We start from the raw sequence: 27,040 nt of genomic DNA, 5'->3' as shown, positions 1-27,040 counted from the left end.
AAGCTATGGCCAATCAGATCCAGTGAGTAGAAACGATGGGCGGGGTATATTTTTTGAAGTAGCGAATCATAATATTAGGGGTTCTCACCGAAAGACGAACTAAATGTTTATAGTGATTAATGAAACAAAAGTATATTTATTTTTCAACTCTCAGTTCAAGATACGGTGCTGTCAAACGTTTGCTATTCATGTAGTTAGTTTTTATTAGCAGCCCTGCGAGACACAGTGCGTCTTTTGAACATTATTTGTAATCAGGCAACTTGGTGAACTACTAATACAGATTGTTTGTACGCTTAACATGAATAAATTAAACATAACATTTGTAGTAACTCGAAAGTCCGCGACTGTAAAACGTAATTACATTAAATGGTGATATAGCCACGAGAATGGCAATATTACCGCAATTTAATTGTCGGATATGTTACTTTGATTCAATACTTTTTGTTTATTCCGCACACACGCTAGTTATCTGATATTTTACAGTTTGTGCCTTTAGCGGCCGTTCGAAAATCAGTTTAACAGTAAACCTGCTGTTAGTTTCCTCTACAATGGTAGTAGAGGTGGAGAGCTTCTTTGGTGTGTACATGCTGTACTGCATCAACCCGAAATTCAAAGGCCGCATCTACATTGGCTTCACTGTGAACCCCGAGCGCAGGATCGGACAGCACAACGCCGGACGGCACCGCGGAGGAGCCAAGAGGACCAGCGGCAGAGGACCGTGGTATGAATACTGCACTGAACTACATATCTATACTGCACTGTACTGCATATCTATCCTGCACTGTACTACATATCTATACTGCACTGTACTACATGATCACATGATCATACTGCACTGTACAACATATATATAGGTACTGCACTGTACTACATGTCTATACTGCACTGTACTACATGATCATACTGCATTGTACTATATGATCATACTGCACTGTACTACATATCTATACTGCACTGTACTACATGATCACATGATCATACTGCACTGTACTATATGATCATACTGCACTGAACTACATATACATACTGCACTATACTACATATCTATACTGCACTGAACTACATTTCTATACTGCACTGTACTATATGATCATATTGCACTACACTATATATCGGCACTGCACTGTACTACATACTCATACTGCACTACACTACATATCTATATCCACTGTACCACATGATCATACTGCACTGTACTACATATCTATACTGCACTACACGATCTATACTATACTGTACTACATGATCACTCTGTATTACATGATTTATACTGTCCTACATCTGTGTAATCTGGTATGAATACTGCATTGTACTACATGATCATACTGTACTACATGATCTACTACATCTGTGTAATCACATAGTGATATTCTGATTATATTCCTTTGTCTTGTTCAGGGAGATGGTCCTCATTATACACGGCTTCCCCTCTGATATTGCTGCCCTGAGGGTAAGTAAGATTTTGATATGACTAATATTGAATGTGAATATATTCTAATCATGTTTAAAGATATATAACAGTAAACTGTACTGTGTCATAGTCATCATTTTGACTCATTATCTATATTTATAATAGGGCTTTAACTAACAATTATTTTCATCATCAAATAATGTGTCGATTATTTTCTCGATTAATCGATTAGTTATTTGTTCTATAAAATGTCTAAAAATGGTGAAAAATGTCAATCACTGTTTCCTCAAGCCCAAGATGCAACCTTAGATGTCTTGTTTTGTCCTGACCAACAGTCCACAACCCAAAGATCTTCACTTTACTGTCACAGAGGACTAAAGAAACCAGAAAAAATCTTCACATTTAAGAGGCTGGAATCAGATAAATTGGACATTTTTTCTTTAAAAAAATGACACCAAACAATTAATGAATGATAAAAAAAATAGTTGATATAGTTCAATAGTTGGCAACCAGTTGATTAGCTCTATGTGTTGCAGTTCTCTCCATCATTTCAAATATTGACCTCTCTGTTAGACCTGGAAATGTTCAGAATACGTCCCCTTTAAAATAAAAAAGTACGAGTGTTAAAGACACCTATCAAATGTCTAATGCCAAGCAGGTGTAGTTGTACTGTATGTTTTATGTCATTAGTTATGTCAGTTTTTAGTCAGATATTCCTTAAATATTCATTTGTTCCATGAAAACTGGGCAATTCATTCCATTATTTTCATTATAAATTGCTCTTAAATCCAATCCCAGTACATGACTTTGCTTTAAGCCATGAATAATTCTCTCATTGTATTTCTCTGTCAGTTTGAGTGGGCGTGGCAGCATCCTCACTCCTCCAAGCGTCTCTCCCACGTCTCTCGGCGCTCCAGGAAGGAGTCAAGCCTGCAGTTCCACTGGCGCGTCGTATCCAACATGCTGCGGGCGGCGCCGTGGAACAGGCTGCCGCTGACGGCCCGCTGGCTCAAGCAGGAATACAGGATGGACTTCGAGCCCAGTCTGCAGCCTCCTCTGCACATCCCCATCGCTTTTGGGAGCGTGAGAGCCAAGAAGAAGCTGCCGCTGCTGCAGTCTTCTGGGGAGGAGGAGGAGGAGACATCCAGGTGCTTCCTCTGCAGAGGTCTGGTCAAGGTAAAATCCCTTTACATATACAGTATAAGCACCCGGTGTTAACATGTGATCTGTATCTGGGTTTGTTATCACAGGTTTTTGGCATTTACAACTCAAATCCTTGTTTTCCTCAGGTGTCAGAGAAGCTGAGCTGTTTCCACCCGTCCTGTGGGATGAGCAGTCATGTGATCTGCCTATCTAAGCATTTCCTGAAGTCAGAGCCATCCCACCTCCTGCCTGTGGAGGGCCAGTGTCCAGCCTGTCGTCGCTCAGTGCTGTGGGGGAGTCTCATCCGTCATAAACACGGCTGTTTTGGAGACCTGGAGGAGTTCACACCGTCTGCATCTCAAGTAAGTTACAGGAGAATTAGCTTTGTGTGTGTGTGTGTGTGTGTGTGTGTGTGTGTGTGTGTGTGTGTGTGTGTGTGTGTGTGTATGGATATTTGGATGTTGCCATGTCCCACTTCATTTTTGTCTACCTCATGATATGGACATGATGCAGTTTCACTTACATACAGTGTATCACTATATCTTGAAGACACTAATTCAAATAAATATGAGGAGTGAGTATAAAGCTTCTTTCAGACATGCACATTTGAATAAACACCTGAGACATTTTTAGCAAAAGTCATGACAGAAATCTTACTGAGTCAAAGCTGTAACATTTCTGTAACACTTAAAAGCTGTACAAGTCTGAATAGAATTCTGTCATTCACTCTATATGACAAAAAGCCAGACAGCAATGTTACATAATACATGTCTGAAAAGGGTTCAGTGTGTCAGTGCTGTATGGCTCAGGCATGAAAATGAACAGTGATTAAAAGCAGCCTCAGCTATAGACAAATCTGAGTAGGGAAGTAGACAAGTAGTGGTGGCATCTCACTTCTAAATCTGCATATCATTGTAATGTATGTAAAAGATTTCACTTTTTGGGCACTTTAAGAAAGAAATCTGTCCAGGAAATCCAGCTGAAACAGTTCTATGTTTGTCTTGTGTGATAGTAAAGTGAATATCTTTAGGTTTTGGACTGTTGGTGAAACAAAAGAAACAATTTGAAGTTGTCACCTTGGGTTTCAGGAAATTGTGATGGACGTTTTCTCTGTTAGCTTGTTACATTTACTGACTGAAATTCCACTTTTACACTATTATGTGTTTCAGATTTCTATGAAATGATACTTCTGATTGATCATTTAAAACATATGAGAACACAATACAGACATTTTGTCAGGAAACTCACAGGTGTAGTTAATGACTGATGAGTGCTCTCGTGCTTGCTGGCTCACTGAGAACATAAATAGATCAGAGCCATCGTTAATGTTATTAATTGCACCTGTGCTTTTTCTGCAATGATAAGTAAAAGTGTTCGCTGCACCAGTCGACATTTTAAACGACCAAATATCAGTGTGAGTTAAAAGCATAAAGCTAAACAGGAATGTTTGTACACGAACTGATGTTGAAGACAAAGATGATGCACAACTCATATACTGTATATTATAGGACTTATACTCACAGCCATACACATATGCCCAAAATGAAACCTATTATAATAAATTTATGATTATTTAACGGAATAGTTGTCATTGGCTATGTTCAATGGTAAAGTTGATGTTTTTGAATGATATGTGATGATCAGAGGAAAGCTATATAAAAGAAATGAAAATGAATATTGGTTTGATCTAAACTCATCCTTTCTGATCAGCAAATCCAGTTAAAATACATCATTCACTGTCATTTTTCCCTCCAAAATAAATTTAATTGAAACAAATTTAAAGTTACTATAAGGAATTTTTAACTGGTCATGAAACAGTCTCATGATGCTTGTATATGACTTCCATAAGCAAATGAGACCATCAGCGAGACGTGTTTACATTACATATAGCATTGTAGCATGAGGGAGTATAAAGATGCTACTAGGATGAGGGGGGTCATGTTAAAGTAAAGTTAGACTTGTTGTCGGCTTCCCAACTCATTTTATAGAAAGATGAGTGATGTTTTAAAACATACTTGAAAAATGATGAACCTATCCTTTAAGTACAGGTGATGATCACTGTGTGCAATAGACAAATACTTAGTTATAAATACAATGGAAGTGAATGGGCCTCCATACACTTTAATGCATTGTATCAGTTATAATAACTCACAAGCTGTACATGTCATCAGAAGGGAATTGATTTTTAATAACTGGTAAAGCGTACCAGTTATCTACAAAAAAAATTCAAAATTTGAAATCTATAAATTGTCACTGTAAGAAGATGTGCACCAAGAGTGTCATTACAAATGTTTTTTTTAAGAACGGCGCATTAAATATGCAAATGTCATACAACTGCAGGAAACATTTTACATTTTCCTGTATAAAAGTTCATATTCAAACTATTTATTTTAATAATTGATTAAGCTAGAGGCTGTGACAGCAAAAGATTTCATATGTATAACAAGTTTTTGCTTTACTAATTTGTCCTATTTTCTCCCACAGAGCCACTGGGCAGATGAACTGCAGATGTGAGGGAGTGAACTTATTATTTCCTTCTTAATGAACTGTGGAGCCACATGACGCTGTCATAGAGAATTATGTAGATTATGTGTAATTCCTTTTCAAACTGAACAGTAAGCTGTCTGTATATATAATATATCTGTACAGGTCCAACATCTCTCAGGATCCACTGTAACCACTGGCTATGTTCCATTTTTATCTGATCATTATCATTATCATCTGATCATGAAGTATCTTTTTTTTAACCATATGTGTTTAATGTATTGAATATTTGTGGGAAAAACATTTTTTAATGCAGTTTGTGACAAATAAAACAAGAATGTTTTGTACTGTGTTTGAAGTGTATTTCTCTGTTAAGGTAATACTGTACAGCACTGATTGTTGAAACAAGGTCAGGTCCAATGAAAAGTTCTGAACTGTGTGCCATTTTATACACTGAATGTAAAAATGATGTATAAGTTATGTAATTTGGGTAAATACTGATTCATCATTCATGTTATTAGTTGTACCTGTGTTTATCCTGCTATGACTAGTTAAAAAGTTGCTGTGAAAGTACATTAGCTGGATATAATGTAACAAATGTTCAAATTTAGCAGATAATTTATATCACTAAAATGAATGCTTTTTGCTGGTCTTTTGACGTTGGGTCACACAGAAAGCTTGCAAATAAAAACTAATTTTATGACAGGACGCTATTATATAATTTTCAAATGTTTCATAAACTAAATCAAAAAATCAAAGATGAATCAGTAAAATAATCATTAATTGCAGGCCTTGTTGGGAGGTAAATGGAGTATGAATGATCTTATGAGTTTATTAGTATACGTATTAGTGCGTATAGTATGCGTATAGTATTAGTATATAACAAGTGTCAAACATACCCATAAAAATCTATGTCTCCCTTTTGCCTCTGTAATATTGTTGATTCCTTCCACTGATCGGCAACCTTTGGGAAACTTGGTGCAGATAGTTCAGAGAGCTCATGAACAGTTTCAGAGCAATATGCAGAATTTTAGAAAACCTGAGGTCATGAGTCAAAATTCCCCAAATGCAATTCCCCACTTTAGACTGGGCGGGATTGGGATTAACTAACTACTAACTGGTCTGTGAAATTTCATTGTTATTTTTTCTTATTTCATTCATTAATGTTACTGTTCAGTTATGTTTTCAGTGAATTCTATCGACAAATATGAGGGTTTAACACCAGAACAACGCCTCTTTCAAAAAGAAAAACAAACTCTTGTGAAACATATTTAGATCTGTCTTTATGTTATCCATAGTTGTTAGCAATAGAGACAAATAAAACAAGGTAGTGATCATCATAAACTAACCAGCAATCTGAACAAACACATTTTAGAAAAGCAGTGTATTAACTTGTGATTTTAGTGGTGTATAAATGTTCCTCTACACAGTTAGTTTCAGTGGTGTTAATAACATAATCAAGTTAGACTATTTAAAAATGAAATGTTGAATTCAGTGCAACACACCAGAGGGCGGCTGTGGCTCAGGAGGTAGAGTGGCTTTTCCACTAATCAGAAGATCAGCAGTTTGATTCCCTGCTCCTTCAGTCCACATGTCAAAGTGTCCTTGGTAAGATACTGAACCCCAAAATCGTTCCTGATGGCTGTGCCATCAGTGTGTGAATGATTAGATCCTCCTGATGAGCAGGTTGGCACCTTGCAGAATATGTGTGTGAATCAGTGAATGTGGCTTGTAGTGTGAAAACCGCTTTGAGTGGTTCGAAGACTAGAAAGGTGCTATATAAGTGCAGTCCATTTACCTTTTGTTGTTACAACCTTAGGTCTGGTATGACTGGTAGCTTATGGTAGTTATGTTAGCTAATGTTAGCAAACTACAGACATGACATTACTGAGCCAGTTCACTGACTTGTGTGTAGGATTTAGTGGCCACGAAACTCGTGAAAAATGTAAAAGGCTCTCTCTAGAGCCAGTGTTTGGTTTGTCCGTTCTGGGCTACTGTAGAAATATGGTGGTGCAACATGGCAGACTGCTCCCTATGTAGATATAAAGGGCTCATTCTAATGTAACAAAAACACAACAATTCTTATTTTCAGGTGATTATACACTAATTAAAACATACCTATGAATATTATATTCTGTTTCTGCCAAGTCCGTTCTGCTAGATGCCACTAAATTCTACACACTGCACCTTTAATGGGTCCAATTTCATCAGATTGCTGTCTTGACTTTACTATTTGACTTTACTTTTTGACATACTATGATAAAAGTTCACATGAACAGAGAGTTAGTACATATAAAAACATGTTATCTAGTGTAAAAAAATATATGGTTCATGACAACAAGCATTCATTAACATAAAAATATGAATGAGTGCAGCTTTAACTTTGTGTTACGTTTGTAAGTGGTTGTACATGTGTCTTCTGTGCTGGTCCAGTTTGTCTCCTCACTGCTGGACAGGGGGGGTTTGTACTGTGATCACCGGCTGAAAGGGACAGAAAAGAAGGTACAGGACAAATGTAAGCCAGTGAATGGTTGACGCTGCAATGAAATGGTGAAGTATAATATTTACTTTGTGAAGATCCTTGTCTTTGTGGGGCTTAATGAAATTCTGCTCCCAAAAATGATCATCTCTCTTTTTCTAGCATGGCTGGTTTATTTATACATTTTAGGGAACCCTGTTGTACAGAGGACGATTTGTGACACAACTGGAAAGCCTCTGCAGCTGTATTACCACAGCCATCATCGGCATCTACTCACCATTTTGGGAGCTGGCGAGCAGCAGTTGACCACCTTGCAGCAATAGGCAGCCAGAGCAGCTGAGATGGCCAACAGAGTCGCCTGGATGACCGCAGCTTCAGCATAAAAGTGGGCCTGGGTGCCCTGTAAATTGGATAAGATTTATAGAGATTATGTGTGGACAAAAGAAAGAAAAGGTAACCTTTTAAAAAGGTATCTTTGAATGTTCCGTATGTATGATACTTTGCTTTATAACCCATCACGACATAAGGGTGACACTGTTACAACTCACCTGAATGACATGGCAAATCTCAGCATTAGTAAATGAGGTGTTTTCGTAGTAATAATGCCAGCAGGAAGGAGGCACACTATCCACTTTCACCAGATTAAAGAGGATGTTGAAGACGGAGGCGCCACAAGCCACAACCTGCATCCCTAAACAGCCCTGCAGCTGAGACAAAGACAGAACAGGAAATACATCTTTAAGAGAAAAAACATTTTTCTCAATAACTGCCACTGTTCTGAGGATATTTCCTATCTTCTATCTGGATGAGAACATAATCTATCTGCTGCATAATGACAAAAATATTTAACCCTTCCATTTCCTAATCCACAAAGATGAGAGCTGAACATTTGCTCGCTCAATTTCTCTTTTATGAACCAAAACTTCAACGTTTTATTATGTTATATTTCTCTATATTGTTACTTTATTTCTACTTTTTTTTTATCTTCACATCACTAACTGGACACAAGTATCTTTGTGTGAGTTGATTCATTCATTCATTTAGGGATAGGTACCATGAGCCCAATATAAATTTGGGTAATTATTTTATTACTCACCCTTGTTTTCTCCTCCAGATAAGTTTGACTAACTTCAAGGTTTGTTTACAACCTTCCTGATGATCTGACTGATTAAGTCTCTCGACTAATCTGACGTCATTTTAGCGATTTTATCATGTTCTCAGATCTCAGCTATTACACTGCTGAGTTGTATCTGATAACACCGATGGTTAAAGCTACAAAAATAAAGATGTGATAAATTATACTTCTTTAAAAAAAACAGATGAGTTTTATGACTCTTTGGTCCAACATCCAGAGTGTCTCACAGTCCAGCAGTTGTCTCTTTCCAGCATCAACCGTCATATGTAGTCCCTCAAGTCATCAACACTTGTGTATTTAGTGTATTACGTTTGTCTCTTGCCTCATGTCAGTCCTACATTGTCTCCATCCTGAGCACATGCACTCATGCCATACATCACTCAGTTGCCATGTGTGTGTTTGCCTCCTCACTGTCCCCTCTTACTGCTAATCCTGCCAGTTAATGGAGCAATGATGCAGCTGCATGTTACAGTTCATGTTTCTTGTTCTGAAAGCAGTCTATGACCTGGATTTATATTTGCTGGTTGGTATTATTATATATTGTTTGATGCTTGTGTTATTTTGTCTGCCTGCTGCTGTACATAGACTACTCCTCCTCTGCAGCCCTGTACTGTAACTCACCGTGGGCAGGTGGAGGTTCTGTGCTGCTATAGCCACACTGCCTGCTATTACCACCTGTGAAGAGAGCAAATATCACACAATCACCACAAAGAGTCACAGACAGCTGAAAAATGTCCTCTGTAGAGTGGATTCCAGCAGGAAATCACACACGGATAAATAAGGGAACCTGAATAGAATTAAGAGAGCAATGATCATTGGTGAGTCAAATCAATTACAAACAACTGACAATTTCTGACATGTAAAATAATGAATTCAAAAGTATGAAAAACATTATGAGGATACAGAATATGTATTATACCAAAATATACCAATATATAGAATAAATTCAGTACGAACAAAAGTATCATTATGTTTTTTTTACATGAAAAAAAGAGATCTGTTTGGAAGGAGGTATAAAAGTTTAAAGGGACAACAGTGTTTGTAGGGAGTGGAGCTGTGTAATAGCTGGTTGCAATGCTCTATTCCTAATGTATTGTGGCTCGGTTGCCTTTGCGAGTAAAAATAGACAAAAGACAAAAACTTTTCAGTAAGGCTCAACTTTTTATCAAAGATTAGTGAGGATTCTGATATTTGTTGAGGATTCTGGTTCATATATAAATGACAATGAGTCAATTATTGCTCAGTTTGACAATTATGCCAAAAGATGCGTTGCAAGTATCAACTTGACATTCAGTCTGTAGTAAAAACTGACTAAAGACAAGAAAAAGGAAAAAGTAGAACAGTAATGACAGACAGTTAAACTGAGAAGGAAATAAGAGAGGAAGAAAAGAGAAAAGGCAATAAAGAGTAGATGATCCCACCCTCCCACCCAAATCTTATAGATGGAAAATATAGTTTGTCTTCTATTTTAATGAGGGGTTTCCAAATTCTATCAAATTGAAAGTTTGTTTTTTAAAGCATATCGACTCTTTTTTAAATGTAAGGTGTTAATTAAGTCATCCAGTCACATCTTAATGTTTGGGACAAGGCTCAGCTTTTTTAACTGTGCTGATCAAACACTTCATAAGGAGTTTAACCTGTCTTATATTCCCAGAACAATTGAAAGCCTCATTCTCTTTGCCTTCTACACAACTCTAATACACATATTTCCACATACAGTCTGAAAAGTGAGATTCAGCCTACTTTTACAAGTCCCAGATTTTCCCAGATTCCCCTCTTTTCTTGCTGAGTTAATGTTATACAGAGACACCTGCATTGTAATGGAACATGAACTGCACTTGATTTGGCTCTCTTTTATAAAGTATGATAGAGGTGTTTTTATCTTTGGCTTACTGTGATCAGTGTGTTATGACCTGTGTGTTTAATTCCTGGCTGCAAAATAAATTTCCTTCAGGATATTAATAAAGTGTAAGTTAAAGGGGCAGTCCATCAATTTTATATATTAGGTTCAGTTTACTTGTCAAGGACAGTACTAGCTTTATACTATCATCTGTGGCTCTGGAGGAGCTTTGTAAAGTCTAAAATAACACCTGATGATGTCACAATGATGTCATCTCAGCCCAGTCAGGGCTTGGAGAATACAAATCTATGAGTGAAAGATTTACCAGACATGCATGGTCTGACTTTAAATATTGCATTATGGGAAATATAGGACTGAGAATTTCTGGAGTTTTATCCATACTAGAGACTAAAAGTCAGGATATGTCAGCCTCTGCTGCTTCCATTATATCATTCATCTGTGTTAAGTAAGTCCCTCAATCACTGGAGCGCCCCTGCAAATTAAAGTACCACAAAGAAAAATCAAAGTACGTCATCACACACATCAAACATTAAAAAAATAAGTACCGCCATAAAGTAGAACAGAATAAACATTCACAACACTTATAATAAAATAAATATCGTATATTTATTTCATTGTTGTCCACCTCTACTGATGATGTGACAACATAGTGTTTGAGTTATCCATGTGCTTACCAGCAGAGATGCAATGAGGAAAGGTATGTCATTCTCCATGACACTCAGGCCTTTAGCCAGGAACACAATCACACAATTGACCTGAAACACACTCAGGCCAATCTGAGTGATCTGGAACACACAACAGCAAAGAGAATACGTCAGCTTTACACACACATACACACACACACACACACACACACACACACACACACACACACACACACACACACACACACACACCAGTAGTGAAAAGTAACATTCACTCAAGTGCTGTTCTTTAGTACAATTTTGAGGTACTTGTACTTTACTTGAGTATTTCCATGTGATGCTACTTTATACTTTCTACTCCACTACATTTATTTGACAGCTTTAGTTACTTTTCAGATGAAGATTTGACACAATGGATAATATAACAAGCTTTTAAAATACAACACATTGTTAAAGATGAAACCAGTGGCTTTCAACCTTTTTGTCTTTTGACGTCTCACAAAAAGCAGTGTGTAGTCGGGGTCACATTTCACATGTCTATGAGTTGTTAACAGCTCCACCAAATAGTGATTTTTCCCTCTAAACTTCTCACATGCTTTCATTTCAATAAATGTTCAAATGATCCAATATTTCAGCAAAAATCAAAGATTAGAGAAAAAGTCTAAAAACTGAAAACAGATTTGTGTATCAGAACTTTCTTTTTTTCTTTCGTCCTCTCCTATTAACGGTAAACTGTAAACTAGCTCCACCCCCAGCAGCTACATGTTAACATGTTGATGTACTTTTATGGTAGTAGGATTTTTCATGCAGGACTTTTACTTGTAATGGAGTACTTTCACATTGCTGTATTGGTACTTTTACTTAAGTAAGGGATCTGAGTAGTTCTTCCACCACTGACACACACACACACACACACACACACACACACACACACACACACACACACACACACACACACACTGTACCCCCAGAGCTTTGGGTTCAGCCTCCAGATACTTCTCCTTCCTGTGGACGTTTCTCTGGAAAGTGACTGCTACCAGAGGGCTCTCAACTGAACCTGCCTCCACAACAGCTGCTGCATCTGAAACACACACCATCAGCTCCTCTTAATGTCTATTATATACAGTGTGTTGTTATTTAACGGAAACACACGGTGGAAAAGAAAAGACTATGCATTGTGCAGCCAGCGGAAGTCAGCTTCAGTATCACAAGCGGAACACAACATCTGGATTCCATCAATCTGGACAAACAACATGGATCTTCATACGCAGTTTCCTCACTAAAAACTCTGAGATGGTGTGTTAACAGAGCGTCTTTTTACCTGCCGTGATCACGGTGTCCGCCATGACTTGTCGGAGGAACCTTGTTACGTATCTGGTGATTCCAGGCTGCAGGTCAGATCAGAAAGTTTAGCAGAAACTTCGTGGGTGTTGGTGGTCGTGTCCCACCCCGCCGTCTGTCAGTGCAACATGACTCCTGCTGCACAGCTCCTCTCAGGAACCACATCAGCTGTTTATAACAGACAGTATGATTGGCTGAGTGGCACCTAATGAACCACCAAAATCTGCTATCATCACTAAAACAGCTGGTAGAGATCACTTATGTGACAAGATGTTGTCATTTGTTCAACTCGATAAAGATGATACACATACTGCCTTGTAATAATCTCCAGCGATGTGAAACTTATTTAGAGTGATGTAAGGAGTTAAGTAGTGTTTTAAATTCATGTTAGTATCATAGTAGGACAATATACATCCATCTGAGGTCATTTAATGAACTCTACATATGTTTTTAATGTTTTTGTTCACATTGATAAATTATTAATTACAGTTTAAACCACGCAAAAGGGCACAACAGTTACACTTACTTTAGATCCCCCTGTTTAGCATTAATAAACAGTATATAAAGAGTTAATAAATGGTTTACAACACACAATCATGTAGTTGTCAGCAGATGTAAGTTTCTATAAACAGATAATGAATGACAATATAGTAAAACACAGTTGTGATAATACAAAATATGTCTTCATAGAAGTGTTGACATATACTGTACATTAATAAACACTTAAATATGTATTTTTTATCTGCTTATAATAACTTTATAGGGGGTTCTAAACCATTTATTAAATGTTAATATACTGCTTAAAAATGCTAAACACAGGTGCTGCCAGTGTAACAAATCATTTATTTACTAGAGCTTCTATATTAACCCTTTCACGCATAGTGGTCACTACAGTGGACAGCTATTTAAAAGCCGTTTTCTTAGATATGCATGGGGTTTTAATGGTATAGTTGCACATCAGCCACCACAGTGGACGCTAGTGTGTCATCCCATACGCTGCCATCCATTGGCCAGCCTTTGTAAGTGCAACATAAATTTCTCAAAACCAAGATGGCCGCCGGCCGGCCGGAAACGCTCAGCAGCTCAGGAATATGTTCCCAATCCTTCCATGGTAGTAGACCCTTGCAGGTATATAAAATTTTGTAACATCAAGTAACAACCAAGGAGTAATACAATTGTTAAAATTTCCACAAGTACAAGGGCAAATGTGATTCGAGTGAAGACAAAAACTTACTTTATAAAGCATGACAAATAGGGAAATTGTACTTTGTGTTCCACTTACTCACACATTCCCTTATTTACGTATAAAGTGTCAAATTTGCCTCTGAAATGTAGCTGAGTGGAAGAATGAAGTAGAGTAAAATGGAAACACTGACATCACTGAGATATAATTACCTTAAACCTTTACTTAAAGAACCCTCCAAAAATACTCTGCTTTGATGAATGATTTGTGTCTGATGTTTTTTCACAGAAAATTTCAATTACTTGATTCAAAATTCTTAAAATGGCATCTCTTCCTGCTCCCTCATTAAAATCCACAATGTATGAATATGCAAATGTTGTTCATTTCAGAAGTTTTCCTGCTGGACACAAGATGTCTCCTACTACTGTAAAGTCCATTCTTAGTGTTTGTGTACTGGAGGATTCAAGATTCCACATCACACTTGTGTAAGTTGAATATTGGACCACGATTGGCTTCTAAACTAGTTGTGATGTCACAAATCAATCAAGTACACGCCTTAAACTCACATTTAAACGTTCTTCTTTCAGCAGATGAATGTAAAAACAGCTTTCTAATGTCAAATTCTGCACATACATCATTGTGCACAGTGAAGCTCATTCAATGGAAGGAACGAGGAGAAAAAAAAATTTTGACTGGAGGGGGACTTTAAGTACGGTACTTGAGTCACATATTTCATGATCTTAATATTGACAGCTAAAGATAAATCACACTGCTGTGGAGGCTGCCGATCAAAGAGACAGACATTTAGAAATATATCGGTCTTTATTGGCACAAGAGGTTAACAACAGGTATAAGTGCTCACACACTGTGGATAACTGTACATACAGTGAGGTCCTTCATTTCTATCCACTTGCCAGACTTCACAGCATCACCTGGTGGACACGATGTGGAACTACAGCTGTGAGCAGCAGGTCTGATCCTTGATGAATTCAATGAGTCTTTAACTGCACAGTTCTCTAACTACTACAGAACAGTTATTCAGGAACATTTACACTGAGATGGGTTGGAATCAATCAATCAGTGACCTACGTTTTACTCATAACATCGCATCCAGACAGCCAACCCCCTGCCATGCCATACTGACTATTATTAAAGCTAAGTTTGGCCTACTTTTCAGAAAACTTTAAGGGCCAGTCACACACATTAAACTTCCCTCTTGTGGTATCTCTTCATGCAGATAGTTTTAGGTTTATTTGTCCAGGTTTTGAGATATCCGTCTCTGAGATTTCTGCTGCTATCTCAATACAATGGAGGTGAATGAAATTCAGTTTGTGACGCTCACATCACTGAAAAATGACATTTTAAAGACTCATTGGACAACAGCTTGTCTTTCCAGAAACAATGTCCTGGTTACTCTGGATAATCTACCAAACGGTTTTATCGGAACTACTTTCTACAGAAGAAATAGTCCCTATGAAAACTGTTGGTAGCTGAGTCTGTGAATTACTGAGTAATCTATGGGCCTTTTCCTATCTTTATTCAAGAGCGTAGTCTTTCAATTTGAGAGCATGATTTACTGATTCACGGTCAGATTTTGTAATTCTTTCTCTTAAAACCGTGCCCTCGCACTTAATAGCCCCTGCTTTGCTTAGAATCGCTCTGCTTCTATTGCAAACTGTATGCTTGCACTCAGATTTATTGTTGCTTGCACAGATTCCCCACTTTATCCCTTTACCCTGCTTTAGCCCTTCTCCTCGCACTCTGACTCATGAAACATCTACTATCAGATTACTGTACTTTTCTCGGATATTTTGTGCAACAACCCTGTTAAAATTCCCCAACCAATAGAAGACCAGGCGGCAGGGATCATGTCATTGGTCAACACTACACCTGGCCTTCGATTGGTTGGGGGATTTAGGGTTGTTGCACAAAAAATCTGAGAGCAGAGCAGAAATCTGAGAGCAGACGTTTCAGCAGCCTGAGTGCGAGGAGAAGGGCTGAAGCTGAAGCTGGAGCAGGAAATCTGTGCAAGCAACAATAAATCTGAGTGCAAGCACACAGTTTGAGCAGAAGCAGAGCAAATCTAAATGCAAGCAGGGGCTAGTTGAGTGCAAGGGCAGAGTTTTGAGGGAAAGAATTACAAAATCTGAACTGTGAAATCAATAAATTATTCTTTCAAATTGAAGGACCACGCTCTTGAATAAAGATAGGAAAAAACCTTGACGTGAGATTGTTTACTCAACAGCATTCTGTTTATTTATTATTCTCACTCTGTCATTGTCAGTTCAGCATATAGAGATATAAGGTATTACAGTGTGTTAGGGTAGACTTGGTGGTGGAGAGATAGACTCATGAGATGTAATGAATGTATAACCCATTAGAAATCAAATCAGGTTGAGACTACACTCATAGCTGGCTCACATGAACAGTATGTCCCATCTATGAATACAAAGCATCAGCTACATATAGCATGAAAAAAAGCAATCAGTGCAATTAATGTTGACCAGGTAGAACTATGATCCCTTAAAAACATCTTCCTAATTTCCCTTTTTAAATTTGTACACTCTGTATAATTACCTGTAAAGTTAGTGATTGGATTACTTCCCTTGTCTGCATTGGAAACAGTAAAAATAGATCCTCAATCTGACAGCATACACAAGATGATTGGATTCTTTAAAAAACAAAAGAATGACAAAATATTAAAAACATCATGCTTAAACAATGAAGCAAAATTAAAATGAATATATTTGTAGAAACAAGCTGCGTATAGTTCTGATAGAAGATATAGTAAAATCTGACTGCTATTTATTTTACTTAAAACGTTTTATGTGGGGTTAGACAGATATTTAAAGCCAATATTTGGGGGAAGAATAATGCAAACTGATTCTAATGAGACATTTTGGTCAGTTTATGTAAGTATTACATTAAGATGTCAGCCTGTATGATGTGTCATTACTAGTATTGTCATTTTTTTCAGGGTGCAAATACAGAAATACTGTTTCAGAGGCTTGTCCACCGTGGTAAGAATAACATTCTGGTGGGCAAATGCTTGAAATGTGTAATTCTTTAGCATGAAAATGGACATTGAAAGATTAAATGTCAGCATAAAACAATGGCTATTGGCATGATACATTTAAAAAACCTCTATGTATGGAGACTGCAGTGTGCCACTGGAAGAATTATACATAATCTATTATAAATTGATAAACTCAAAGTAAAAGAGTAAAGTGTAATCCAATTATGATTGGCCAGACAATTGCTGACACATAATAGCTGGCCAATCAGTGATCTGCCATCTGGTCTGTGGGCTGGATTTAGGGTTTAACTTTTAGGTGGCAAACTGCTTTGATGTCTTTACAAATTACAGAGAGAAGTGTTGTTAAATTCAAATGATCACAACTACAAATGTTCAAGCAGGAAACCAATTAATTGTGAGACTGAATAAAAAAGGTAAACATATGTAAATGAGATTTTAAAAAGTAACATTTAAATGCCTTTTAAAAATAAATTTTTAACAATTTAATTCAGCATGTAAATACACAATAAAAGGATTAATCTGCAAACTAAATGGTCTTTTGATTATATTTTTTTCACTTAAGGGCTAATTTTGTGCTTTTTAAAATGATAAATTTACTAGTTCATTATAATAAAACATTGTAAAAGCCTACAATTATTCCAATGGCACACTGTAGCCTCCATATATAGAAACCTCTGGTTAAAACACTATCAATATTAGTAAGATTGGTAAACCAAGACATAAAAGGACAGAAAAATGGCAGGTTAGGCTTCAGTGGAAGTGCCCTTTAACCCCTGAGAAAAATCACAGCCTCACTGATTTTGGCATATAATAACAGTGACCTCTGGGTGACTTTACAGAGACTGGTAGCCATCAGCCCTCTTCCTGCGGCCCAGCAGGTAGGCCACCACCACAATGACAATGAGCACCAGCAACGTCACTCCCACTGCAATGGCAACGCGGTAATCTGGTCGGTCAGCAGCACAGTGGTCAGCTGGAAAAACATACGATACACACATATCAGATTTACTTCTGACAACCAGGTGAATCATGGACCTCTATTCAGTAAACCCTATGTAACAAATTACTACTACACAAAAACAACACAATACAAAATTTAAGATATTCATATCTTCAGAAATTCATTTATTTTTTAATAATTAATAAGATGTTCAAATTAAGAAGTGCAAACGTCAGTAAAATCAATGGAATCATCAACCACTAGCTTCACTTGAAAGCTGACTTAGGAAGGGTTTATTTACCAAGTATGGAAGTCTATGGTTGCCAATATTATATTCAATATTCAAATACTACTACTACTACTACTACTACTACTAATAATAATAATAATAATAATAATAATTTACATAACTCAATTTTCATTTTTATGTTTGAAAATGCATAATTATTACTAAATGAAAACTGAAATGAAATAAATTCCATCTAAAAAATATCTTTTTGGTTAAAAATAAACTAAAATCAAGTTCAAGTCCAATATTCAATATCCCATATGAGAATGAAAAGTCCATTTTACATACAATGTCATTATCATCATGGCAGTACAATGAAAAAAGTTATGTTTTCATTTTTCGCAGAAATTATGCATTTTCAAAAAATCTGATATGTGCTGCCCCTCAGCAGCTTCCAGAAAGCTGGCCAATCAGAACAGAGTGGGCTCATTGGGAGGGGGGCTTTAAAGAGACAGGAGCTAAGACTGCCTGTTAGAGAAAGAGACTGAACTGAGTTTTTTGAACTGTGAATCACGCAAAGCTACTCTAGTGGAGTCCAAAAATAAAAATTTAGAGCTGGACAATAGCATAATAGTTCGTTCTTTAAGCACTTTTGCGTGTAAAAGTGCTATATAAATAAAATTATTATTATTATCATTATTATTATTATTGTTATTATTAGTGTTGACTGTTCTGATGGTTTCCCACTTATTAGGTATATATAAGTCATATAACATGTCCAGTTCTGAACATGATGCTGCTTTCTTCTGCTATTGCTGCTCATGCGAAAACCAGCTGACAATTGTTCATATTAAATATTGGCCATTTATAAAATCATAACCAATATGATGATATTCAAGTGGTAGAGGTAGCTTAGGGATTTGAACCTTGAACCTTATTCGAGTACTGTACTTGTGTACAATTCTTAGGCACTCATACTCTACTTAAGTCTTTTTATTTAATGCTACTTTATATTTCTACTCCACTACATTCATTATACTTTAAAAAATATATATATATTGTACTTCTTACTCCACTACATTTATTTGAGAGCTATGTTAAGGTTTTACATACAAAACATATGATTGGTTTATAAAATATGATGCATTGCAAGGGGCCATTCTCTATAACGCGTACTTTAAATACATTTAGCTGACAATTCCTCTGTACTTTTGCTTAAATATATTTTTAATAGAAAGCACATACATGTTTTAATGAGAAGCTCTCACAAAGCCAAAAATGCTCCCTGATTGATTTTTCTTCAGAATAAATAAATGCCATTTGAGGACACTTACGATTGCCAAAATCATTATTGGTCAGATTGAAGGCCTGCATCCTGTCTTGGTTGACATCCAGGTACAGTCCATTGCCCATGTAAATGGATTCAGCCCTGCAGGAGTAGGAGCGTCCAACCTTTGCAGCGAAGAGATGCACTGACGAGTTTTTGACATTGTACTCCTTAACTGCAACAGAGAAGCAAAGCAAAGCTCAAGTCTGCTTAGAACATAATGACAATTCCCATAAAAACAAATGTAGATTGTCAGATATGGAACAAAACTTGTTAAACTGAATAGCACTGAAATAGGCTGGATATTACTGGCAACACATGCTTAACAGTAATTCCACAGATTGTGTCTATACATAGTTGAACACACAAACAAGGAAGTTGACTCTAAAATGCTCCTTGTCTATGTTAATATTTGCCAGTCTTGTGCAACACCCACTGCAGCTGAAATATCAATGCCAATGCAGTGACCCAATAAGAAGAGTCTAAAGTTTAATCAGTAACCTTACTTTGAGTCCCCATATTTAGCGTTTAAAAGCAGTATGTAACCATTTAATAAATGTTTTTAACACTATAATGTAGTTATAAGTAAGATATAAAGACATTTTAAGTGTTTATTAATGTGCAGTATTTGTCTCCTATGGAGACATATTTCATATTATTTCAACTGTGTTTTACTATATTGTTATTCAATATCTGATTATGTGTGCCCACAGGAGGAGTTATAGCTATTGACCAATACACTAACAAACAGTTACATCTGCTTATTACAGTACTACATTGTGGTGTGTAATGAAACATGTATTAACTGTTGATATACTGCTTATAAATGGCAAAAAGGGGTAGTTAAAATTAAAGTGTTACTGTTTAATCAATAAAATAGCAGTACACGATATATGTAGAGACCAGAATAAAAGTAAGTATTTCTGACTTACGGTCTTTGCTTAAGGGGTAGGACAGGGTGAAAGACAACTCATCAACGTAGCCCGTATTTTCAGAAGCACTCTGAGGAAATAAAGTAAAATACAAGGTAAAAGACAAATCATCAATGTAGGCCGTATTTTCAGCAGTACTCTGAGGAAATAAAGTAAAATAGGACAGGCTTTCACTAAGGTAGTCATCCAATGGAACTGAGTAATTCAAGGTGAAGATTCAGCATTTTAATGTCACTAAACACAGTAGTGTAATTAAATGTGAGTTACTGTTCTTAATTCATTGTCCATGGAATAATGTGATGGGGAATTTACTGGAGTCCTTTTCATCACAAACAGAGATTGTTTTAGGCAGTTGTTGTTTCAGCACGTCTACAGCTAAAAATAGACAGAACTTGTCTGTCTGGTCAACCAACCATTTTATTATAGTATTAACCCTTTACCACTCACAGCTCTTTCGTGTTTCTAAAATGGTTTTCATATAGTTTGACATTATTTGTTCACACTAGGGTTTCGATAGCTGGTTTCAAGTTGATATGTTAGTTTTGTTAAACTCCTTTAGTTAGCTATAAAGCAGCACAGCATTTATTAGTTCTCCAAATGTCAAATTGATTTTCACTTTTCAACTGTAAGGTTGTAACCTTAGAGCAAAATCTTTCTCACCAGTATGTTGAGCAATTTACTCCAAACATCTTTATAAGTATGGAATTTTTTTTTAATTTATAGGTTTTTTTATTTAATATTCATGATTTTAGTGTCCTTTAACAAACACAATTCCCCACAAGCTCAAGCCAAACCAACATTTATGATGAGCTATTATGTGTACTGCAGCACTGGTAGAACTTAATGGGAGCTGTAGTTTTTGGGGTTTTTTTTACAAATTAATTGTTGTTTAACTGTGTTAAAATCCCAAATGTTTCATGCTAATAGCCAGTGATGTAGTAGATGCTCATTTGTCTTAGAATATTGATAGAATACCCAAAAAACACGTTTCAATTCCCAAAAAATGAAAAAAAAACAAACTATCAATCATATTGCATTGGCTTTACAGAAGCTAATGGAACAGTGCCAACCCGGACAGGATGTCAGGCTAACAGACAAATCTGAGGTTGTTTACCAGTAGAGATCCAGTCGGTCTGTCTGGAGAACTAACCTTTACTGTATTGTTATTGATTCCTAGCTCACAAGCAGAGGCTAAAATACAGAACAACAGATACTGGCTAGTAGTTACATGTAAGCATTTCCATTACTTGCTTTGCTAAATTATCTTGCTAGCAAGTTAGTTAGCTGACAAAGTCAAGAACCAAGTGATTGTTCAGGTAAACTGAGTTTATGCTTTTCAACCTATGAGGAAACAGTCGTTTTCATTGTATTATTAAACTAGATTTAAAGGACTTTCATTTTACCAGACTTAACTACTACTTCTACTTGTAAAATAACTAAATGGATCAACACACAATGTACAACAATATTTTTCAGGTATCCTGTTTGCTAAAATGGTTCTTAAATATTTCAACCAATAGCGGCCAGCCAATAGAAGGCGCACGCAGCACCACACCAAAGCTTTATTCAGAGTCAGTAAGATTAAGAAATTATTTTTAATTATTTTTTTACATTACTATATTAGCAGATAATGTTTTTACTTTTAGGCCTTATCTTACTTCAAGTGAAGTAATACAGTCCAAACCCTATTTCAGAAATGTTTCTTTAAAAGATCTCCATGACTTCACCACCTGTTGTTGTTGGGAGATTTGTGTTGCATTTGCTAAAATACAGTGTTAGATAAAGATAAGGCACATGTTCTTGTCAGTTAACTGTATCTGTAACTAGGTTTTGTTGTTGACAATGATACATTGATGTTATGCTTCCTTGAAAATTCTCGAATTCTCAATTCTCTCTCTGTTCAGGAGTGTCCCTTACAAATCTAACAATAACTGAATCACACAAGCATTGTGCAGTGAGGCAGTGTGATACAGTTATGTCTGTCACATGCTGTATGGCCAGGCTTGTCAACTAACCATACTTCCCTTTTTTAACAATTCTTCACTGATTCCACTTCCTATATGAAGTTACCAGTCAAACAATTTGTTATTCATCAAGAGACTGACTGGGACAATTGTGTTAATGTCACAGAACTAAAAATGGTTACTCAAGAATTTGAGCAAAATTCCAAATCAGTGTGAGCAGGTCAAAGATGTATGTCCTGTCCTTACTTTCTTTATCACCACATGCACTCATCATTACAATGCCATATTTAAAACAAATCTAGGGAATCAAAAGTACCTTGTTGAACATGAAGGTGATATGGCCTTCCTTGAAGACGAGGGTAAGGTTGGCCTTTTTTTCTCCACAAGATCCGTCTGCTTTGGTCAACGCTGGCTGAACAATGAAGGTTCCATTGGCCTGAAAGATGAACAGAGAGAAAACAGGCAATTAGATGGCCACCTTGTATCAGAATGTTCCAGTAGATACCATGGCAGCCACATTGTTTCTTAAGAGAAACAATATTGCTCTGTCATGCAGGATTAGCAATTGTCTCATGACACAAAGATGACACACATTTAACCTACTGCAGTCATTAGACACACTGCATTGAGGAAATAAAAACTTGCATGAAAACTTTTTTCTCAATTCCTGAAAACAGATTGCTGACGATCGCATTGCCAAAAGCTGAGCCAGGGGCTTGTGCTGAAAGTTCTATACATGCTGACATATTCTGTGATTCATATGATATGAAAAAAAATTGGCCAGAAAGATGATAGCCTTGAATTGTCCTTATAAATCCATAAATGCAGTTTTTAAGATTAGAATCTGATGATCTATCTTTGTAGGGGCTCTTGTTGTGTCTATTGTGACTAATGAAGTGTACCTTTGGTGTTGCCAGCCGAATCTGCACTGCCATCTGAGCCATCAGGCAAACTTTCTTGTCTTTTGTCAGGTTGTACTTTCCTTCAGTCAAGTTGGCAGGAGGAGTAGGTGTAGGGGTTGTAGTAGGCTTGGGGGTGGTAGTTGTAGGCTTGGGGGTGGTAGTTGTAGGCTTGGCGGTGGTAGTTTTAGGCTTGGCGGTGGTAGTTTTAGGCTTGGCGGTGGTAGTTTTAGGCTTGGGGGTGGGAGTTGTAGACTTGGGGGTGGGAGTTGTAGACTTGGGGGTGGGAGTTGTAGACTTGGCTTTGGTAGTTGTAGGCTTGGGGGTGGGGGTGGAGGTGTTTGTCTGGGTAGTTGTAGCACTGGGAGTGGAAGCTGGAGGACTGTTCACAAACTCACCCGGAGCGGACATGGTTGCAGAGGGTTTGGACCTCCTTTCATTTTCAGCCAATGATAGCGCTTCAGTTAACAAGACAGAGAAGGAGAAACAAATCCATTTGAATGTTCATACATATACCACTTCCCAACTCAAGAATATTCTACTTAAAGCTGCATTGACTTGTTATTTTTGGCCACTTGGGGGCAGCTGAACAAGCTGAAGACACAACATATATCATCACCTTATGAAGTCAAAAAACAGTTGTCTTCTAGCAGTCACGAAGCAACATTAGCATTCATTTTTTTTGTGTCCACCTGGTGAATTTAAGTCCAATATTCACTCTCCTTTTAGCTCTGTCTTAGTCTCCATTAACTCACGAGGAAAATATCTGTCTCTTTAGCTGCTAAATGCTTCACTATGTTCACCAGCTATTTGCTAACTGTGTCTGTCTGCTGTTTGGTGCTGGATGGGTAGTGTACAGTGGGTTTATCAGAGCTTTTTCACTTAAAACATCTGTCTGCTGCTGCTGGAAATTAAGTTGATAAGAGCTGAAACCAAAACAATGAGCTAAAAGAAGCTAAAAAGCTCAACAGCAGATTTGGTAATAATTATCTGGGGGTTCATCACCATAATTGACCTCTATCACATTATACATAGTCATTTGATCCACTGCTAATATAAAAAATACTGATTAGTGCAGCTTTAATGTTGGTTGTCTAGCAGCTTTAGACCATTAATCAAAAATTAAAATTAGCTGTTAGACTTAGCCTGACTGCTTTGCATGCCAACTGATGTCATCATATTTATTGAAGCACAGAGTCCACAGCACATTTATGATGCTTGTGATGTGTGTTCAGTGCACAGTTTATCTGCAGGTCCAGGCAGTGGTTACTGAAATGTCCTAATTTAGGATTCAGATAGAAAAGGTGACTGGGTTTTAAACACAGATGGTGGACTTAAAAAGTGTTGCGTTAGCTCTTTCGTGTTACTGATTGTGCTCAGCTTGAGCTTGACAAATGGACAAGTGATTTTAAGCAGTGATAAATGAGTAAATACAACCTATGACCTCCACTCAGTGGTCAGCATTAGGTAAACAACTGCCAGAGTGAACAGAAATGTGTAATTTTTTTTTTTAAAGACAATGTGATTTAACATCTAATTTAGAGTAATTAGTAATACCTAATTGCACTTAAATATTCTTTGAAAACTTGATTGTACATCCCAATAAAGACAAGAAAACTTGCTTAATTGGCGTATAAATGTCAGAAAATGTCGAATATCCACTGCTGATTTCAACACCGAGATTTGGAGTTGAACACAAGTTGCAGATTCATCCTGTCCTCTAAAAAAACATCCCTCCCCAGCAGACATGTGACTCAAGTGCAACACTATCGAAAGACTGCGGAAATTTCTGTTCCCTAAACAATCCAGGAAGTCACAGAGAGGTCGTATAAAACATCTGTTAATTTTCACTGCACAAAAAAACATGCAAAACCCAAGTAAGGCAGCAATAATCTAACATAAAGGCTGCATAAAATAAGCTATAACACTGTAGTTTTGACATATGTCACAACGTGAAGCAACACAAGCGACAACACTCCGTTGTGTTATAAAACAATTAGTATTGTACTGGAGCAAAGCTGGACAAAGTCCTTCGCTAACTTGCTAAAAACACCTCACAGCTTGTTTTTGTTTTTACAGAGTCGTCGAAATTGAAAGCGACTTACCTGAGACAGCACAGCAGGCCATGAAAATGAACACAACAGCCTTGTTCATGGTGACAGGTGTTGACTGACTGACGGTTACTGGTTCACAGCTGCACTTCTCTGCAGTGACGCTCAATTGTGCATCGAACGCGCTGAGTCTCCGCTGATAAACAAACTGCTACGTCAAGCTGCTGAAGGTACAGAGAAAGTGGCCGGAAGTTATCAGAGTTTCATTTAAAAAAAAAAGAAAAGTATCACTAATTTTCAAAAACACAACTGCCACAAGTACCAGTACAACAATACAACAGACAATGATACAACAATAGCAAATTAGCATATTAACCCACCTATTATGTTGAGAATCAATCTGACCCATTTTTACTCTTGAGTTGTCTGAAATAGTGGTTACTGATTCTTTTCCTGCCTGAAATTCTTTGACTTTTCCTCATTTCTTTTTTTTTTTTTTAATTTCTTTTTTATTTCTTTCTTTACTGAATTTGTGTCTGCGGGTCAATTTGATCCGGAGGCTTTCATGTAGGTAAATAGTTGCACAGACACAAAATAAAAATGTGTCTTTGATGTATATTGTTGGTTTTATTCTATTGACTGGTTGGCTCAACCAATCAGATTGGTTGACACTCAGGTCGGCATAACCTGCTGTCGAGTGTAGGGAGGTGTGTGTATCGGCTCCTCTGTTAGCCTCTGTGACCTATAGTTACCCATAACACCCTGCTGTTTTTAGATTTGCATAGACATATAACTTGTATCTCTGCAGGAGCATAATTACTCAACAAGACAGTGAAACCAACAGCATGTGTGTACAGAGCAGGAAATACATGTACAGTTAGCAAACATTTAGATTGTGCTCATCATGTGGAGGATGATGAAAAAAAGTGAGGGGATTGATAAACATGATGACATCATATCTATAGTGAGTGTGAGTGGACTTGCCTTTACAAAATATAAGAAAATATGGGACTAATAAAGAAAGTGAGCAACCCTGTGACATGTCAATATAAGAATTGTGAGAATGTAATGTGTTTGTATGAAAGGAAAAAGTAATAGTTGTTAAAAATAATGTATATATCGAATGATTTCTTTTTTTTTTGTATCATTTGACAAACTATAATGACATTTTTATTGATGTCAATTGATTATTTGCCTGTTTGTGAGGGTATTCAAACAGTGTGAGTCAGTTTGACACATAACATAATGGATTTTTTTTTCAACATAACTGGAGTGTAAAGAAGAAATAATGCTTTATTGAAAAATTATGTTGAGACTTAATGTATTAGATGCAAAATACTATCATATTTGACAAAAAAATTGTATGCAACTGACAGATTCAGTCATTTTATCGTCAATATGACTTCACTCAAGCAATGCAAAGGACAGGCCCACTTTGTTATGGAGTACAGATCATTGAGTGTTTGATAAGGTAGGCATTAATCCTTTAAGGAGCATGATTTGTATTCATTTTGATATCATCTTTCTTATGTAAAATTTGAAATTTTGACCATGGTCAGCGCTGGCTCATATGGTCATCAAAAACATTTGGATTTCACATCTTTCTATTTCAAACGTGACTTTTAGATTTTATGGCCAAATGGGAATTTTAACTTATGAGCAGCGTTAGACGAGTAGGAGGATGAGAACAGACTACATTAAAGGTAACCGATGTGGTGCATGAGAGTAAAAAAGCATTAATATAAACTGAAATAAACAGTCATGTCATTCTAAGGGACACAGCAGCACTTTTCAATTGTAATTATATTTTGAAAGCAGTAACCGGAAGCGCTAGTGTTGATAGTGCAAGCGATTCTATTGACTTTACTGATTGGTATCATTGCTACGGAAACGAAACCGATGTGAAGCAACGATCTGCCTAAAACTGGACAAAAGGTTCAATGCTATTTTCCACCATATTGAAACGAAACCTGTACCAAG

General features: G+C 36.9%; 3 protein-coding genes across 3 annotated transcripts; 1 reads left to right on the top strand and 2 right to left on the bottom strand.

Annotated features, from left to right (window-relative positions):
• The first annotated feature begins 81 nt into the window (after nucleotides 1-81).
• Nucleotides 82-6,508, top strand: slx1b (SLX1 homolog B, structure-specific endonuclease subunit). The gene is made up of 5 exons (XM_044341266.1): nucleotides 82-721; nucleotides 1,399-1,450; nucleotides 2,264-2,587; nucleotides 2,701-2,916; nucleotides 5,039-6,508. The coding sequence occupies exons 1-5, from the start codon at nucleotides 549-551 to the stop codon at nucleotides 5,066-5,068; spliced, it is 795 nt and encodes a 264-aa protein (XP_044197201.1). The 5' UTR covers nucleotides 82-548; the 3' UTR covers nucleotides 5,069-6,508.
• Nucleotides 6,301-12,633, bottom strand: LOC122973604. Its single transcript, XM_044341270.1, has 7 exons — nucleotides 12,479-12,633; nucleotides 12,123-12,238; nucleotides 11,188-11,298; nucleotides 9,274-9,327; nucleotides 8,066-8,224; nucleotides 7,795-7,917; nucleotides 6,301-7,519 (listed from the first exon to the last, which is right to left on the bottom strand). Exons 1-7 carry the CDS (start codon nucleotides 12,501-12,503, stop codon nucleotides 7,481-7,483), a joined length of 627 nt encoding a protein of 208 aa, XP_044197205.1. The 5' UTR covers nucleotides 12,504-12,633; the 3' UTR covers nucleotides 6,301-7,480.
• Nucleotides 12,634-14,484: 1,851 nt separating this feature from the next.
• On the bottom strand, nucleotides 14,485-25,270 carry cd68 (CD68 molecule). Its single transcript, XM_044341263.1, has 6 exons — nucleotides 25,115-25,270; nucleotides 23,013-23,467; nucleotides 22,427-22,546; nucleotides 20,147-20,216; nucleotides 19,222-19,389; nucleotides 14,485-17,691 (listed from the first exon to the last, which is right to left on the bottom strand). Exons 1-6 carry the CDS (start codon nucleotides 25,161-25,163, stop codon nucleotides 17,552-17,554), a joined length of 1,002 nt encoding a protein of 333 aa, XP_044197198.1. The 5' UTR covers nucleotides 25,164-25,270; the 3' UTR covers nucleotides 14,485-17,551.
• Nucleotides 25,271-27,040: the final 1,770 nt, after the last annotated feature.

The sequence above is a fragment of the Thunnus albacares genome, chromosome 22 (assembly GCF_914725855.1).
Source record: "Thunnus albacares chromosome 22, fThuAlb1.1, whole genome shotgun sequence".
NCBI lineage: Eukaryota > Metazoa > Chordata > Actinopteri > Scombriformes > Scombridae > Thunnus > Thunnus albacares.
The sequence above is the reverse complement of the archived record's forward strand: the minus strand, read 5'-3'. Positions and strand labels throughout refer to the sequence as shown.